The sequence below is a fragment of the Taurulus bubalis genome, assembly GCF_910589615.1.
Source record: "Taurulus bubalis genome assembly, chromosome: 1".
Lineage (NCBI taxonomy): Eukaryota > Metazoa > Chordata > Actinopteri > Perciformes > Cottidae > Taurulus > Taurulus bubalis.
Window position 1 is genome coordinate 26,948,981 of NC_136589.1, and position 18,960 is coordinate 26,967,940.

At 39.8% G+C, this 18,960-nt stretch overlaps 1 protein-coding gene across 1 annotated transcript; it reads left to right on the top strand.

Moving 5' to 3' along the window:
• Window positions 1–210: 210 nt before the first annotated feature.
• acss2l (acyl-CoA synthetase short chain family member 2 like) lies at window positions 211–16,670 on the top strand (the record flags this gene model as incomplete). Its single annotated transcript, XM_079217664.1, has 18 exons — window positions 211–334; window positions 488–683; window positions 3,268–3,359; window positions 3,776–3,879; window positions 5,460–5,532; window positions 5,703–5,778; window positions 6,538–6,622; window positions 6,794–6,931; window positions 7,399–7,569; window positions 7,677–7,810; window positions 8,906–9,038; window positions 9,661–9,717; window positions 9,953–10,033; window positions 13,737–13,845; window positions 13,938–14,006; window positions 15,668–15,844; window positions 16,008–16,082; window positions 16,180–16,670. 18 exons carry the CDS (start codon window positions 211–213, stop codon window positions 16,305–16,307), a joined length of 2,022 nt encoding a protein of 673 aa, XP_079073790.1. The 3' UTR covers window positions 16,308–16,670.
• Window positions 16,671–18,960: the final 2,290 nt, after the last annotated feature.

Below are 18,960 nucleotides of genomic sequence, written 5' to 3' on the forward strand. Positions count from 1 at the left end.
TTGGCTGCCCTGGCCCTAAACAGACTGAGTGAGCCTGCAGCTCAGGGATTAGAGGTGGGTCTCTATGCATGCTGATTTGTGTTGCTTCAGTACAAGAGGCCTTGTAGCGTTCCTACTTTCCTCAGGAGGATCCAGACAGATCAGCTGTGACTCCAGATTAACCCATATTCTGATTTACCTTCAGATGATATAGGCATCTGTCCTTCCACAATGGTTGTTCCTGAATCCCCGGACAAAATGTACTACCCTCCTGATGACCTGAAGAGGGATGCTCATGTGCCTGATTTTACCACCTATCTGGCACTATACAGGAAGTCTCTTGAGAATCCAGAAGGTAGGTCAAACGCGTCTGTATTTTCAGTGCAGTGCTTGCAGAGTTTCCTTGCATTCCACCTCCCCCTGAGTCGGACTGTATGTTGTGTCTCTCTGTGTTTATCTGCCCTGTCTGCAGCCTGCAACACTGACATGAAATATTACTTTGTTTCAGCTTTCTGGAAAGAGGTTGCTGATGAGTTCTTTTGGAAGAAGCCAGCAACAGGACCAATGCTGCAGTACAACTTTGATGTGACAAAAGGGAACATTTATGTGAAATGCATGGAAGGGGCCAAAACCAACATGTGCTATAATGTCCTGGACAGGCTTGTGAGGGAGAGGAATCTTGGTGAAAAAGTTGCCTATTACTGGTAAGCGACAGTTTCTGTCCGCCATGAATGATGACTTTGATGGGAAATACTTCCTGGCGTTATGTCAGGTATTCCAGTCAGTAGCAACTGTTGTGTCCCCAGTGCCGAACCCAGTGCACCTGAGCAACTCTCAACTAGTGCAACACGGTGTCAGTGCTTCAATGTTTCTGTCCTCTGAATCAACAGAGAACATTAAACAGGATTCCCCCCCCCCCAACACATTTTACAATCTAGCATTACAGCAAATTATACGTTTATAAGTTAATTATAAGTTTTATTATAGTACACAAGGATTGTTTTCAGAATACGACTCATATGTAAACTAATACATTTTCTCACAGAACTCTTTCAAGCTTGTGACTTCCACTAAACTCTAAAATGCTCTACTTTATGTTGTTTTGACTTTATATTACGGAAAATATTTACTCTGTCAACAGAAAAGGCTTAGCAAACAACAAATAGTGGTTCTGCCAGCTCAGCAGTAATAGGAGTTCATTGAAACTGGGCACAGCGGAGACCAGCCATCGCCCACACAAGTGTCTTAACGCTGATTGCACGACATCAAAGCACTTATGTAATATGCTCAAGTGCGGAGAATACAGTCTGTCCACTGTAGTACCAAGGTTAGATTCAAGTTATAAGGGGCCAGGTAGATTGTGTTTACTTGTCAAACACTTATGTGACTTTATCTCACACCTTGGCCAAACAACATTTAGAAAACTATCTCAAATGGTGACACTGTAAAATATAAGAAGAAAATAAGACACCAAAAAGTCAAATGTGTGTTGTTTTCCTTGACTCTGTTACTCTATTATTTGAACAAGATTGAGAACGGTCTCAGTGCTCTGATGACAGATGTCCCGGGCTGAAGTGTCAGCCTTTGCTTTAACAAAGAGGGTTTCATATCTATTCTCTATTTCTTAATCCTTTCAAGTGCTTGTAATACATAGTTACAGCAACAAAACAAAGCTTGGCAACACATTTTCTGTCTCAATAAATGTGATACTTGTTTAAAGGTATTGAATGTTAAATAAAAAATGTTTAGAGCTTTAGAGGTACTTTATCAGCTGCTTTAAAATTCCCTTATGAATTGTTGAAAGTCATAATAAACAGTTCCTATTCGTTATGCATTAGCTTCTATCTGTAAGCTGCAGACAAACCAAGATATCACAGGTTTTTCTCAGTTTAATTTTTTTTTTTTTAATCTTTTAAACAAAAACAGGCAAGGTAAGCAAACCAATGAATGTATACAGAACGAATGCATTACATGCGATATTGAGATTGAAATAATAAATTACATGAAATCAATCAAATACAGACTAAATAAAAAATATCAAAGAAAAAGTAAAGAAAACGAAAGAGCATAATGAATAAAAGACTTAAATGTAAATGTGCTTGTACAACAACAGCACAAAGTCTAAAGGCAATGGTAAACATATGACATAAGCACAGCAGCTAAAAGCAGCTTCACTATGTTTGGATTTTATGACTGGTGACCTCAGGGGATCTGTGGGTTAATACTGTCACACAAGTTTTTTGCTCATAAATTATCGGGCGATCTATAATGGATTTGTATTAGTAAAAGGTCTATTTTTAAATATAAAATTAATGTGGTCAGCTTTCTTGATCTTTGTTTGATTTTAAGCAGCAGCATTCTGAATGAGCGACAGCTGTCAAAGAGCTTTTTAAGAAAAGACCTGATAAAATCATAATACAGCAGTCTGAAGGCCAGATATGAAGATGTGGGTTACGTTTGCTAAATCTTATTTTTAGGTGAATTATAGAATTCATGCTATATTTCAAGGTGGTAATAGGTTGCCTTGGTATCGTCCCTACATGGCTATTCAGATTTAGGTCTGATTTCCTGACCACATCAAGACTTAAGCCTTGGGGTTTAGCAGCAGACAATAATAATGAAAAACTTGTTTTGCCATCTTTGGAAATAAAAAATAAAAAGTGGTTTGATCCTTTTTGTAAATTTAGGAATCACATCCAATCCTTTGCCTTGTCCAGTGTACATTCAGAACTAACGAGAGCATTAAGCAGTTGAATTCAAAGGGGTATAAGGATTGACCCCAGTGGAACTCCACATTTGATTTGGTTGTTTCTGATACATATTTGCCAAGAGGCATACAATAGTATATGAAGACTAGTAAAGACAATCAAATATATGCACTTAGTCAATAGCAATTGCTTTTATGAGCGCAGAGTTTCATCACTGTAATTGGAATTATTTCACCATCATCATGGTGATAAGGTTGATGCCAAGTGTGAGAGAGTTTGGGCTTTCCGGACCAGAGGCCTGCTAATATGCTACTCGCTCGCATATGAAACATTGTGCAACATGGCTTTCCAAAACTATCCTTCAAACATCTAAATCCAATAGCCCCAGCAACAGTGGGGACAGGTTATCTACCCTGTGAACCCTGTAAGTGTGGAGGGTTTCTGTGTCTGTCATGAAAGTGTTTTGAAAATAGCGGATCCCCTGGTTTACACAATGTGATTAACATAAAGACAGAGACAGGTTTCATATGACAGTAACAGATTTGGGTTGTGTTTCTTCCCTTGTATGTTGTCCTCTCAGGGAGGGAAACTCCCCTGACCACCACATGACCATCACCTACCGCCAGCTGCTGAGCCAGGTCTGCCGTTGTGCTAATGTCCTCAAGCAAATGGGTGAGACATTTTAGACCTAAACAACATTACATCAATAGGAATTGGTTTGTAGCTCAAAATAAAGATGACCTCATCCTTTAAAGTTACCTTCAGATGCTCAAAGTTTGAGTAAAACAAGAAGTACATGAACACATGCCAGAATCGTTGTTTGATTCCAACATGTTTCAGCTTGTAGAATCATGAGGAACACAGGACACAATGATAATAACCAGCATGCCACAACACACTAGATATTACTATATGCGGTGTGCCCAATGCACTTTTTGTATATCAGACATACAGTATCGGATCTGGCATATTCAATATGCTGAAACTCACCTTAGAGCTACATTGCTGTTGCTGGTTTGAGTTGAGCAATAGCTAAGATGTGATTTGTGTTCTCCAAAACATCAAATCTGCTCGTTTCTTTGTTCAAGGTGTAAAAAAGGGAGACAGGGTGTCCATCTACCTTCCCATGATCCCAGAGCTGGTCTACACTATGTTGGCCTGTGCAAGGATAGGTGCTGTTCACTCTATTGTGGTAAGAAGTATGATGAACTATCCAATTTTTTATGCACATTCTTTTTTTGTTTCACCCATTTTGGAGAAGCAGACAAGTAGGTTTTACTATCAGCTGGTTAAAGAAATGGTTCAGATAGTTCACCTTCTCTGACGCTCTAAGCAGGAGTCAGTCAGCATTGTTTATGATAATATCAAAACCATATCTGGCATCCAATCTGTGTCAATTTCTCCTCATTTTCACGATCAACATGTACTGTAGGTTAGCAGTGTTTGCCCTGCTCCTATCAGCTGTTCTTTGTGTGAACACAGTATTGACAGCACATGCACTCAATATATGGGTCAGACATGTCCAGGCTGTATCTAGCTTGGGTAGGCGACAGAGTCTTTGCAGTTTTGCAAGGAGGCCAACACTATTTTAGCGTTTTAACATTCCTCATCCATGCAAAGGTTAGTAACCTTGTTAAAAATATCTCCAGGCTGCTCCAAGATGGGTTCGCTTAATGACTTGCAAAGGATGGGTTCTGGCAGACATACCTGTAGGTGTAAGTGTCCATGTCTGTGCTTGGTCACTGTTGTACATTTTCCAACTCTGAGTGTTTAAAAAAAAAAAAGATTTTTGATATCAACATCACTTGCACAATGCCAGTCTCTTCGATTATCATGTGACTGTTAATATGAACAGTCACATGATAAATTAGCTTGGCATGAAATTAAATCACAGATGGAGCCAGACAGGACAGTCAATGCCAGTCATGTAGTGACATTTTTTCTGAGTCCAGAGTCCTCAGTGTCCTGATTCATAATGCTGTCATCAACACTGAAACGTTACACGTTGTGAACTATTCCCCTTGGCCCGAACACAAGTGTCTGGCAGTGGATAAAACAGATGCCAATCCTATAAAAGAATCATTATCACGGTTTAGTTTATTATGTTAGATTGAAAAAGGTGACTTTGCTATACATGGTAAAGAGAGAAAGCAGCATGCATCAGAGCCTTTGCTGAACTGCAGCAGCTGTGGACACAAGTATTAATCAGTGACTAATCGTCAAATCTTAAATATAGTTTAACGGTAAGTAGGGAAGAAACATAAAGTCAAGGGTGTGGTAAACATATTCATGCAACTTTTAGTTTATGAGACGAAGAATTGTGCACTGATTAATGAACGAGCCTACCGAGCACTGGCCCAGGGATGAACAGCGTAAGGGGTCCGTCACCCAAAACAACACGTAACAACCAGGAAGAGATTTCAAATGACCACAAAGTTTTGGGCTTTTATTCCTCTCATTCTCTTTATGTTTTTAATGTGTTCTGCTTTTATTGTAAAGCACCTTGTAGCAGTGTTTTGAAAGGCGCTTAACAAATAAAATGCATTATTCTTCTTTTAATTATTGTAAACGTCACTCAAAGTTTAGATCGATTTGCTTGTTTAAATCTAGAGGTTTAGGTAATCAGGCAAAACTGTTGTCTTGTTTACAACCTCTCATGTAAGCAATATAAATGATGGACAAAACCATAACAGTAAGAAACCAAGCTGTAATAAACCAGAATTATTCATAAAGGCTGTATGTTTTATCTTCTTTTTCTCTTTGCATGCTCAGTTTGCAGGTTTCTCCTCTGAGTCTCTGTGTGAGAGGATCGTGGATGCCCAGAGCAGCGTCCTGGTGACAGCAGGTGTGTCCGGATAAGACACGTGTTAGCCAACAGAGCAGCATCAGGATATGATGTGTTGTAGCGCTCAGGGGCTGTAAAGACGGTCTTCAAGTTGTAAAGACACTCGTTGTTCAAATACTGATGGTTCCCACAGTTCATTGCCATTCTCTCCATCCCTTTGTAATATACAGATGGTGTTTACAGAGGAGAGAAGCTGATCAACCTGAAACAGATTGCAGATGAGGCTCTGAAGAAGTGCAGGGAAAAGTAGGTCCTGCTGAAAGGCCAACAAGTTTTTCGGTTCTCAGCAACCGCCCTTATTTACACTAGCTGCTGGAAATGGACTCAACTGCTGACATATGACTCACTAGACACACACACACACACACACACACACACACACACACACACACACACACACACACACACACACACACACACACACACACACACACTGGCAAACCACACACACCACACAGAGCAAAGCCCTATCAGCTGATATCAAGGACATTGAAGAAACGCACTGCCCTGCACATTTCGGGGTTGCCAGGCAACATGGGAAGCTCAGATTATTCAGGAAAGCCCAAGCTGCTTGTCTCCCATAGCAACATGAGCCAGGGAGGGATGTTAAAAATAAAGCATATCGTGATGTTTTCCATTATGCCAAAGCCTCGTGGCAAAACAAATGTAGAATCTTTCAATCAAAATCTCACATTTTCCATACTCCAAACTATTTCACTATTTAACATACTATACTTATTTATTTTCTCCATTTCCCATTTCTGATACTACTTCTCCTCTGTTGCACTTTCCAAGGTTTCTAACTTATTTTTCACTTATACGAATCAAGAGTCAAAGGTATTGTCTTTTGCTCTTATTGTAAAGTCCTCTGAGAAAAATATTTTATCTTTATACGGAAATTGACAAGTATAAAATGAAAGAAAAATAAATAACACTCATTGATTGGAATTTTGACATGGGAAAACTCACAAAACCTTTTTTTAAATTAATTGTTTATTCACACAGAGCGTCATCGAGTGTCACTAAATGTCTCGTCATCAAGCACCATGCACTCAGGACCAAAAGCGGAGCTGCATGCAACAAACTACAGGTAGAAATTATTTAAAAATGACCAACTAAGATTTGGGGTTTATATCACTAAAAACCCATGCTTGGAAAGTAAAATCTTCTAATATATTACATGTCAGTTTATAATATAACATGGTCTGATATGATGAGTGATTTTATGTCTGGCATTTGTTCCTTGCTGTGATGCGTTCAGACCTCCTGGGATCCGGACTGTGATGTGTGGTGGGATGAGGTGATGAGAGACTCTCCTGAAGAGTGTGAACCCGAGTGGCTAGATACTGAGGATCCGTTGTTTATCCTCTACACCAGCGGCTCCACCGGCAAACCCAAGGTAAGATGAACGATGTGCAATAAGACCAGTTTTATGTTGTCGAAACACACGGAGCAGCAAGACAGAAAACTATTTTCTGCATTTAAATTTGCGGTAAAACCACATCTTTAAAATCGCAGCATCTTATTTTCTACTCTGATAAGAATCTAATGGTGTTAACTGTGCGGTCTTTGACATAATATTTATCCCTGCTGTGAAATAGCGAGAATTCATGTTTTTCTAGGGGCATAAATCCATCCCCAGAGAGTTGAAATAACCACAATTGCTTTAGTATTTTGTGTGTAGATTTTATTATTACATATAACACAAGACTCAGAGCATCAGATAGTAGGAAATTATCTGCGTCTTTGTCTTTCTCTCTCTCTCACACACACGCACACACACACACACGCACACACATGCACACGCACACACACTTGCGACCACTTACCTCCTCATTCATGTTCCCGTGCTTGTGTACTGTACAGGGCGTTCTCCACACTGTTGGCGGGTATCTACTCTATACGTCGCTGACTTTCAAGTACGTTTTCGACCATCACCATGACGACGTGTACTGGTGCACTGCCGACATCGGCTGGATCACCGGCCACTCCTACATCACCTACGGCCCTCTTGCAAACGGCGCCACAAGTGTCCTAGTGAGTTTGAAAGAGACTTTTATCATTTTAAAATCCCCACAGTGCCATTAGACGACATAGAGGCCTCCACTCAGACTTTTTTTGAGATGCATGTGTGTTTTCTCCAGTTTGAAGGTATCCCGGTCCACCCTCACGTTGACCGGTTCTGGGAGATCATTGAGAAGTACAAAGTGACCAAGTTCTACACAGCTCCAACAGCCATCCGCCTGCTGATGAAGTACGGTCGGGAACCGCTGCAGAAGTAAGAGCCTGCATCCTCCAAATGCCACCGCAGCTCAGAAAAAAATAGATTTCCAGAAGCTAACGCAGTAGTTTGCCTTTCAAAACACAGCTTAATGGGAGCTGGGCTTTGAGTGTATTTTTTACAACAGTTCTCACATGGAGATGCACATCTTTCAGACCTCCCTCTTCACTGACCAAAAACATGCATCTTTGATAAAACCTTACTATCTAAAACACTTAGACGGAATTCAAGGAAACATGGGTGAGTAATTAATTTACAAGTGATCATTTTGGTGGTGAAGAATTACTTGAAACACACTATTTAAAAAATCAAATAAAAAATGCAGGGAAAACTCAATTTCTTTGTCCGTCAACACTCACTTCAAAGATAAGAAGCTTTGGAGAAAAAAAACCTGAAAGATGTTTTTGATAACCAGTCAGAATGTTCACCAGCTTGTCAGTGCAACGTAAAAGCTCAGCAAAAAAACAAGGACCCTAAAAACCCGGAAAACAGACACTGATTAAGTATCCAGTGTTTCCAAACTGGCTGCCAACCATCAAACAGGCATTTTCTCATGCAGCTATAATTACATTTTTGGCAGAAAATGATAAAAGGAAAAAAAAGGAATAACATTTTGGAAAATATGCTCGCTATTCATAGTCTCTCGTCTGGATGCTAAGTATGAACCTGGAGCCAGCAGCCAGTTAGCTTAGCATACAAATAAATAAACCAGACACCATGAAGTCACAACACAACTTGTCATCTTTCCATCTTTTTGTACAGCTTCAACTAATTTAGAGATGCTGGAAGGCTGATTGTTTTACCTCCAGACAGAGATACGCTAACCAAAAGCTGAAGAAAGAAAATAAGCATATTTCCCTGCATATTAAACTATTTATTTAATTCAAAACATCAACACTAAACATGTAAAACATCACCGGTGAAGGTGATCACAGATATCAGGTGCCAGAATAAAAGCGCATCATTTGGCACTCATGTCTTGGAAATAGCAAATAAAGATAACAGACTACTATTCCCAGAGTGGTGCATCAGTACAACATCATGATGAAATATCAGATATCTGAGGGAAGGTTTCTCACCTGCCACCTCCAGACATGACCTCTCCAGCCTGAGGATTCTGGGTACTGTCGGTGAGCCGATCAACCCGGAGGCGTGGGAGTGGTACCACGAGGCCGTCGGTCAGGGCAGATGTCCCGTGGTCGACACTTTCTGGCAGACAGAGACTGTAAGTGCTCAGCTGGCATTCAGTTATATATCAAAATCATGTTCAGAGGCTTAGAAAATATTTCAGTTCATATGTTGCTTTGTTCAGATTCAGGAGAATTGCTTTAAAGTGACAGGAGACTGGATTTAGAATCACATTTCTTCCATATTTATATAATAATACATGTGGTAAACTGTGAAAAACATTTGATGTTAACGAAAACATTATATTATAACGACTAATAATTAACACAGTTTTTTAAATTTTCAAACGGCAAACAAAGCTACGAGGTCAAACCAACAAGAAACCTAATGAAACATTTGTTGTTGCTGAACCTTGACTGATTATATTCTGAGGAAGTTTTATGGGGTAAAAAAACCCTCCAAATGTACGCCTGTAATAGTCATCAACACTTCACAGACGCACAATTAATCTAACTGTCAAAGGGGAAGCCAAAGAGGTGCAGAAACCCTATTTGGACTGTTTTTTTCTCTGTGACCAAACGAATGAATGCGTTTGAACGAGTACAATAACAAAAATAAGTTGATGGCAAAACAATACACATTAATAACACCAATATTAAGTCACAAATACACAATTTTGAGTTTTCTGTTCCTTTAAATGTCAATATATTTCTCTATAGGGGGGTCACGTTTTGACACCTCTGCCTGCTGCCACGCCGCTGAAACCAGGCTCCGCTGTAAGTCAATCTCGTAGTATTTAATTTGATGTAAATCTTAAGCACACCAACATCTTCTCTGATGAGTTTTATCAATACAAATCATGCTAGCAAGGAAGGGTTGGACTAAACCAACATGGGAGATGCAACTGTTCTATTTAGCTTTAGATTATGATCCAGACTATGAACGGAAAGAAACATACAGGAGCAGTTCAATGAGAGTTATCTCACATTAAATCCACGTCTCGTGTTTCAGACCTTTCCTTTCTTCGGAGTAGAGCCCACAATCCTCAACGAACATGGAGAGGAACTGGAAGGCGAGGGCGAGGGTTATCTTGTAAGCATCCATTTATTTCTATACACCTTTATGTATCCCTACAAGGAAAATCGTCTGCAGCAGCTCGCCGGTCAGAACAACAGATACACACAGCATTTTAATGAAATTAATTAATGAACAAGAGTTTCATCATGATTTGTTTAATTGTAATTGGAGGAGGATAGAGCTAATCCCTGATGTGGAAACTGCCTGGTATTTTTTTAATGATGGTTTTACACAAATCATAAATATACACGCCCCTTTTAGGAAGTACAGAGTACAGGGACGTGAAAATCGCTGGTTCTCCTCTGATCTAGCAGACAGTATTCATGAGCGAAACCTAGCTTGGGCTAAGGCAAGAACAACAGGTTTCTGCCACTGACTGGCTTGTGTTTAGGAAACTAAGAAACACATGCTCCTCTTTTATCAAGAAAGCAAAATCTGAATATTATTTGTCTATTACTACTGAAAATTTAAATGATTCGAGAAGATTTTGGAAAACTCCCTCTCTGTGAGCAAGAACTCACACGTTTTACCTGTTTTTGTTATGAAGGACTCTGTCGCTGTTCATGACAAAATGGAGATACTGAATTGTTTTAACACACACTTCATTTCTTCTGGCTCTCTGTTTGACTCTTGTTGTCCAAGGTCTGTGAAACCTTGTACTGGGGTTCCAGTTTATACTGGTCATGGTCAGCCTTTTAATTTTTCACCACTTCCTGTGCAAGAAGTTCATAAAGCCATAAAAAGCCTAGATCATAGGAAACCTTCAGGGCCTGATTGTATAGACCCTTACTTTTTGAAATTGGCTGCTGATTTTGTTGCACTTGCATATATTGCATATATTTTTAATCTGACAATGAAAAACAACGAAATACCAATGAAATGGAAATCGGCCTTTGTAACGGATCCCCGTATATGAATTGGCATGAAACTTACTGCTGGTGAAATTACTCCTTTATTGTTTTTCCTCTGGGTCAAAATACATCCATTGAACGTGTACTATCACCACCGTAAGAGCATTAGCCTCATACGGGACCATTAAACTATTACACTTTAGGTTCGTTCGTTAGAGCTGCGCCTCGCCTGGAATCCAGACGAAAGCAGGCGGCCGCAGCAGGAGGCGTTGACAAAAAACTGCAATCAAGTCGGACAGTTGTCAGCTGCCTTCAAAGTATACACAGGAAGTCACAGAAAAAAGTTCTTCCTGTTAGTTCCGAACTTTTGTTTACTTGTAGTTTACAGATCACGTTTGGATTTATTATATGTGTTTACAAATATAGATATTTATGTAGAAATGACTGTGTAGCTGCATCCTTTGGTCTTTTGATGTCTGCCTGTGAAATACATTACTACTGGTTTAGATATGTGTTATGAAAATACAATTTTGTATTATCAACCACACAAGATGTGTTTTTAGATTAAACATGAGACGAATAGTCAATAATCGAGGGTTAAGTATTACAACTACACATAAAATAAGGATTTTCTACAACACGTGGTGTTTGCTGTCAGATCTAAGAGCCAATCAGCTCTCTGATGTGGTGAGAGCCAGGCGTTTCCCATCATGCACTGGGCCAAGCAGTCGGGGGAGAGCCACTGCAGCGCCTGCCTCTGAAATCGATGGTCGGCTTAGTCTCGTGAGAGTATCGTTGACCACGTGTGCATGACGTCACAGCAAGTCGGGAGCAAGTCGGACACAAATCTAACCGGCATGCATTTTGTGCCGATCGCCGCCGATCGATTCTGCGCAGAACTGGCTCATCTCGAACGAGCCTATTGTTACGTGACGACAAAACTCCGTGGCCGTACCGTCAAGTTAAAGTTCAAAACATAAAACAAATCTGCGCTTCCTTTTACCTTTTCAAAATAAAGGTCACATTTATCTATTTAAGAGAAAGTAGCATAAAGCCTCTATAAACTCTTCATACAATATAATGTAGGCTGGCGTCAAGAGCCAATAAGACAAATGCAAAGCAGGCAATCAACACAAAACAATAAACCTTCCATGGGGTATAATTAAGGTTGACAAAAACATCATGTAGAGATTGGGAAGATATTGTTTGACAATAACTACTGATTGATTATAAACTTGAAAAGTCTGATACAAATACAGCAACGTTGTCAACACACAGCTGTGATTTTGGTCAAGAAAAACAAATCTTGTTTTATGAATTTGTCATTGTACAATGAAAGGTGTTGACCCAGCTATTTTAAATAACTATAGGCCAATATCTAACTTATCTGTACTTGCTAAAGTTCTTGAAACTCTTGTGAGCAAGCAACTTAAGGAGTTCTTGTACAGCAATGCCATTTTATTACCCTACCAGTCAGGCTTTAGGAAAAAACATAGCACTATTACAGCTGCATTAAGTGGTCAATGAGATTTGTGTTGCTCTTGACAAGAAGCAACATTGTGTGTCACTGTTTATTGATCTCTCCAAAGCATTTGACACAGTTGACCATGATGTTTTAAGGCTGAGGCTCCTCAACTCAGGACTCTCGGAACAAGTGGTCGCTTGGTTCACGAGCTACGTTGAGAATAGGTACATCCAATATGAGGGTCTATCCTCTGGTATTGCTATCGTCTGTAAAGGTGTGCCTCAAGGATCGGTATTAGGTCCACTTTTATTTACTATTTATATAAATAATCTGGGCCAAAATGTGGTGGACGCTAACTGTCACTTCTATGCGGATGACACTGTGATATATTGCTGTGCGTCAACTCTTGTGCAGGCAATCAATCTCCTGCAAAATGCTTTTAATGTTGTTTAAGATACCATTTTTCAACTGAAACTTTAAATACAGATAAGACTAAACTTATGTTGTTTTCAAACAGTCAGAGTAGGCCACAGAATATCCCTTCGGTGGTCACTCTTGAAGGAAGTGAAATAGAGGTCGTTGGTTATAAATATCTGGGTATTCTGATTGATGACGCCCTCACTTTTCAGCCACATGTACAGTACCTGGTGAAAAAGTTGAGGTTAAAACTGGGTTTTTATTTTCGAAATAAGCTGTGCTTTTCCAATAATGTAAAAAAGCGATTAGTTGCTGCTACTTTTTTACCTGTGTTGGACTATCGTGATCTTCTTTATATGCATGCCTCTGCTAACTGTCTTCGTTGGGTGGACGCAGCTTACCATGCTTCGCTGCGGTTCATTACAACCTGTAAGGCTCTGACTCATCACTGTGAGTGATACTCTCGGGTAGGATGGCCTACTTTGGCCACCCGTAGGCTCTCTCATTGGTACACCCTTATTTATAAGGCAATCCTTGGTCTGCTCCCAAACTACCTGTGTGTTTGCATCAACCAGAGAAGTGTCGGACAATATTCTTTGTGATCTCTGGACTTTTTTATGCTCACTGTCCCAAATGCCAGAACGGAAATGGGAAAAAGGGCTTTTGGGTACTCTGCCCCCTCATCATGGAATATGTTGCAGAATGTTTTAAAGCTCAGGGAACTAATACCACTGACTGCTTTTAAATCTCGAATGAAAGAAATAGAGGCAGGTTCCCAAAAATGTAAATGTTTCTTAAATTAAATCTACGTCACTGTAGGCTTTTTTAATATTATTTTATTGCAGTTTTGACTCACGATTTTTCACATTAAAGCATTTTTGTTTTGAAAGGTGCTGTACAAAGTATACACATTATAAATTTATTATGATTAATAGTAGCAATATCTCTGTTATGTTTGGTAAGTATTTTCTGTGTTTTGTTCCAGGTATTCAGGAGGCCCTGGCCTGGAATAATGCGCACTGTGTACAGAAACCACGAACGCTTTGAGAAAACCTACTTCAAGAAGTTCCCAGGCTTCTATGTAACGGGTGATGGTAAGTAAACCAAAGAAGCTTCATGACATCTTCAGAAGAGTCTTAATACCAAAAATATACCTGAGTATGTTACTTGTTTTCTCCTCTTTTAGGGTGCAGGCGGGACAAAGACGGCTATTACTGGATCACAGGAAGAATAGACGACATGCTGAATGTGTCAGGTACGCTACTGTGTTACTGTCTGAAAACAAAGCTGCTTCTCAGAACCATCAAGAAAAGGTTATTACAATACTAAACTGACGTACTGAGGAGAGAATGAGGGGGCTGAATTTGAACAAATATAATGAATGAAGCATTATTTAAGTTTTCTGAATCTGTTCTTTTGATTTAATATGATTTTCCAGGGAAAACATTTCCCAAAGAATTCAATGTGCGGACAAAGGCTGTGTAAATAATAAAATACTTAATTTTAGCAAGTTTAGCAAGTTCTTTAAGCTTTTGGGCCATTATTTATAGTAATAATAATGGAAAACAATTAAATAAAAAAAAGGACTCGCCAAACCCAATAACTCACAGTATCTTTTATTGTTGGAATGCTGATTCACTTGCTCTTATTCTCACAATGTTCACTCTTCATACGCCATTTTAAGGTCAAAACATAATAAATGTTGTGCTGGTTACAGACATGACTCGGTGGAATCCAACAGACTTACACATTTGGTTCAGGGAGCCTGAAAGCGACATGAACTCCAACCAACTGCTCCATCAGTCTCAATGTTAACTCTGACCACAAATGTCTCAAGAAAGTACACAGCGACAGTTTGCACATTTATTTACACCACAAACATAAAGATGACATCACCGTGTTCGGAAGAATCTTTCACTTGTCATACACAATTAATACATCAAAACGTAGATATTTTCATCCTCTTTTAGATGATTTGTCAATTTAAGCAATATTTCTCATAATGAAGCAATTAAATGAATGCAACTCACAGTTTAGGTAGATTTTTCACCAGTTGTGACCAACAGTGACTCAGCACTCGCAGAGACAGAAACTCAAAGGTGATTCTCATCAGTTGATTAGAAATCAAACAGTTTCTGCCTGTTTTTGATTGATTCATCACTTTTATCTATTCTATCTACAGATTCAAATCTTTAGATGTTTCGGGTGTATAACTACTAACACTGCTACTACTGCTAGTACGACTACATCTGCTGCTGCTGCTGCTGCTACTGCTGATATACAACTACTGCTGTAGCTACTACTGCAACTTCTGGTACTACTACTACTACTACTACTACTACTGCGATTTCTACAGTTTAGCTAGCTCCTGCATTGTATTTCAGCTCTTAGCTTCTTGAGATAATGCACTTCAACTTCCAATTCTGCCACTTTTAAAACTCAACGTCAACAACCAGGTTCTTCAGCAGTGCAGTTCTTAGCTTTGTGGCACACATTTTCTGCAGGAAATGCATTTTCTAGTTTACTGTTGAAATTCATTGTGCATCTTTATCCGGCTGCAAAATAAGTTCAAGCATCCTGACATAGCTCCTAAAACCTGAATGAATAGCTCCCATGTCTGAGCTCTGCATGCAAACAAGCCTGTCTCACTGATGTAGAACACAAGAAAGCACTTTAAGTATTAACTTGAATAACTTGACAGCCAAAGTATAACACAATCACAACTAATATGATTTACACAGTAGAACATGCTCAAAGAAATATTAAATAAACAGGAATAAGCAGCAAGAGATTTTTGATACCGGCAGATACACACGCCAACATGTGAATCAGGGGAACACTGGCACACATTTCTTTCCACTTAGAGCATTGCACTGTTATTTTACTTTTACCTTGCTGTTTTTTTCTGTCTTTCAGGCCACCTGATGAGCACAGCGGAGGTGGAGGCTGCTCTGACAGAGCACCCGGCCGTGGCGGAGGCCGCGGTAGTGAGTCGGCCTCACCAGGTGAAGGGCGAGTGTCTGTACTGCTTCGTCACCCTCAAAGACAGCAGGGAGTTCAACCACAAGCTGGTGGAGGAGCTCAAGAGACTGGGTGAGGCTCTGGAACAGGGGAGGGTTTACTTGAGAGTTAAAGGAAAAAATCCATTCAAAGTGATGTGAATTATTATTCTCTAAAATGTTCTGTTTTTTTGTTCCTTTTTTTGCAATTATTTATTCTACTCTGCACTGATTCCTTTTCTGTATTCTTTTGTCAGTGAGAGAGAAAATCGGACCAATCGCCACACCCGACTTCATTCAAAATGCCCCCGCACTCCCGAAGACTCGCTCAGGTAAACGTCTCAACGCGTCTTTAAAACCAACATCCTCGTCTTCCTCCACTCTCCTCTTCGGTAACATCTGTCTTCTCTGACTCTGGATCCGCTTTAGGGAAGATCATGAGGCGAATCCTCCGGCAGATCGCTCGCAACGAGAAGGACCTGGGCGACCTTTCGACCCTGGCCGACCCAAAGGTGGTGGAGGAGCTGTTCAGCAAGAGATGTGAAGCTGCAGCCTGACCAGACACCTCCTTCTCTCCTTCTCTCCTTATGCTCTGCAGCAGCACACATGAAGACAAATCACAAACTGCTGGTTCTGGGTCAGCATCTGTGCTCTTGTTGGAACTGCATGAAAGGGCTGGGATCAGAAATGTAAACCACTGATACTGAAACGTTTAAAATAGTTTATTTTGGTGGAGAAAAGAAAGTAGAACACAATTGATTTAAATCAAATGTCAGTGGTTGCTTTACACGCAGACATATGGGGCTTTCATTGCCTTGCGTTTGGGCCAAAATGTCAAACAAACTAGTCTCAGAATTGCTTTTAGCTCCATGTGTCATGTTGTTGGAGGAGGAAGTTAACGTTCTCTTTGTTAAATTTTTAAATAGAAAAGTCAGCTGTGCACAGCTTGTAGGTGTCGCCTGACACCTGATGTATATTTTCAATCTGTGATACATTTCTATAAACTGAGAATTAAATGTTGTATCTGTCACTGTCGCCTTTGTCCGTTTCCTTTCAAGCTCAGCGGTTGATTGGCCCCCTCATGTGGCAGGAATCGCCCTCTACAGCTACTGTCTGAAGGTTTGCTGTAATAGGCCCTTAAAGCTCTCCTGCCTGCTGTCTTTTAATGATGCCCAGAGCGCACACAGGGCTTTGAGTGCAGTATGAAGCTGTGGTTGTGGCAAAGATTGAGGAATGCAGAGAAGAAGAGAATAGAGGGTTGTTGTATCTGAAGTGCACTGGATTCTTTTGAAATTACAAGCATCAGTCAGTGGTTTTAAAAGGGATTGCAGCAGCAGGTTGTTATGAAAGGGGCTCATAGGACTGCTCTCTTATTTTACTGTAAATGTTGGGTCGGGTCCAGTCTGTTCTGTGTCTCCTCTGCACCACTACACATAACATGCATGCAGCAATATACTGTATGTTTCTTTAGGTGGGGAGGACGAGGAGGAAGAGAAGCCCAGAAACACGACAATGGGTAATATTACATCATCACCCCCAGCAGCCGAGGAGGGGTTACCATGGGAACCTCTTAATTCTCCCCTCCCAACCCTTCTTCTGCCTTTGACCACGACAGCAGTCTGCAGATGTTTTATAACTTTATGACGCTGATTTCCTGGTCTTGCTCACACGCACACACACATACATTTACTGCATCTCTTGATCTTCTCTTATGTCATTAAATTCAACACTGCATAACGTTTCTGTCGGCAGATTTTTTAGAGAGGTGTTGATTCAACTTTGTGGTCATTTAAGAGATTTTTGGCCGCCACACACACATGAAAACGTCCAATCCAAATCTATATTCTATATTCTCCACCAACCCCACAAAATAAACTGTAATAGAAATAACAACATTATTAAGGGAACTTATAAAAAAACAAAGATGCACAAACGTGCACACAAGGGTTCGAGTCTGAGAGTAAAACATCAACTGATACAGTTCGTTCTCGCAACGAAAATGTTTCCAAAAATAATGGAAGAAGAAATGCCCCAAAATCTTCATGTACAAATACTCAAATCCTTTTGCTTCTCACAACTGGTAAACTTATCAGAGAAATAACTGAACCATTTATTTCCACAATAATAGAATATATTTGCAACACAAGTAATCATAATTAATTAAAAAATGTATTAATAATTGGCAACATTAGAACTTTATCTGCTAAAGTCATCATGATTATTTAGATTTTTAGTCTTATTTTGTATTCTTCTTTCTTTTTTTTTTACATCTCAAAGGCCTGCTAGTTCTTCTAAACATTTTATAGTTATTTTTTAGAGCCACAATATTAATTTAATTGTTTTGCCAGCAGTGAGCATTTCATTTCATTTGAATGTTTCCAGTGTGAACGCACTACATAGTAAAACTACAAAAAAAAGTGTTGAAACACATTCTGACCACTTCAATACACGTGGAAAAGAGAGAATATTGCAAACACATTTGAACATTTCAACTGAACATGTTTCTATACTAATCTGTAAGAAAAAACAGAACATTGTGTGCGTGATGCATTATAACTGCTCTCCAACCTTCCTCAACCGCAAGCTGCCCGAGGATTACGGCCCAAAATCCTTTGCCATTGTTTCTGATGTGGCATCCCACCGGCTCAGAGAGAGACAGACAGACAGCGAGACAGACAGAGAGGGAGACTTACAGCCTCCGAATGTTGTGGGACCCACAGGTTTCCCGGCTTTACATCCCGTTCTGTGTGTAGAGAAAGCCCCACTGTGAGTGAGCTCTGTGTGTGTGCGAGAGACCGGGCACGTCCAAAGCAAATTACACAAACAAAAGAGGAATCAAGGAGGCACCAGATGAATGGCGTCTTTTTGTTTCTACTTTTCAAAAGACAGACAGATGGTCTAACTGAATTTGAAGCCCACTGGACATTTTGTTATTTTGAAATGGTACTGTACGTTGAAGAGGAGGGCTTCTGGGTAGCCTGGCAGAGGTCAATCACAGGTCAACGATTAGCGAAGAAAATTTAAGCTTGTATACGATAATAATAATTTATCTTGTATTTGAAAATTTGCATTTCCATTTGGGAAAACTCAATGATACGCAATTTTATCAACCACATTTGAAAAGGAAATTGTTATTTTTAATTCACTACATTAAATTGGCTTGGTTACAAGTTACTACAGATTCTGATTTCTGAATTGTGAATAATTTCT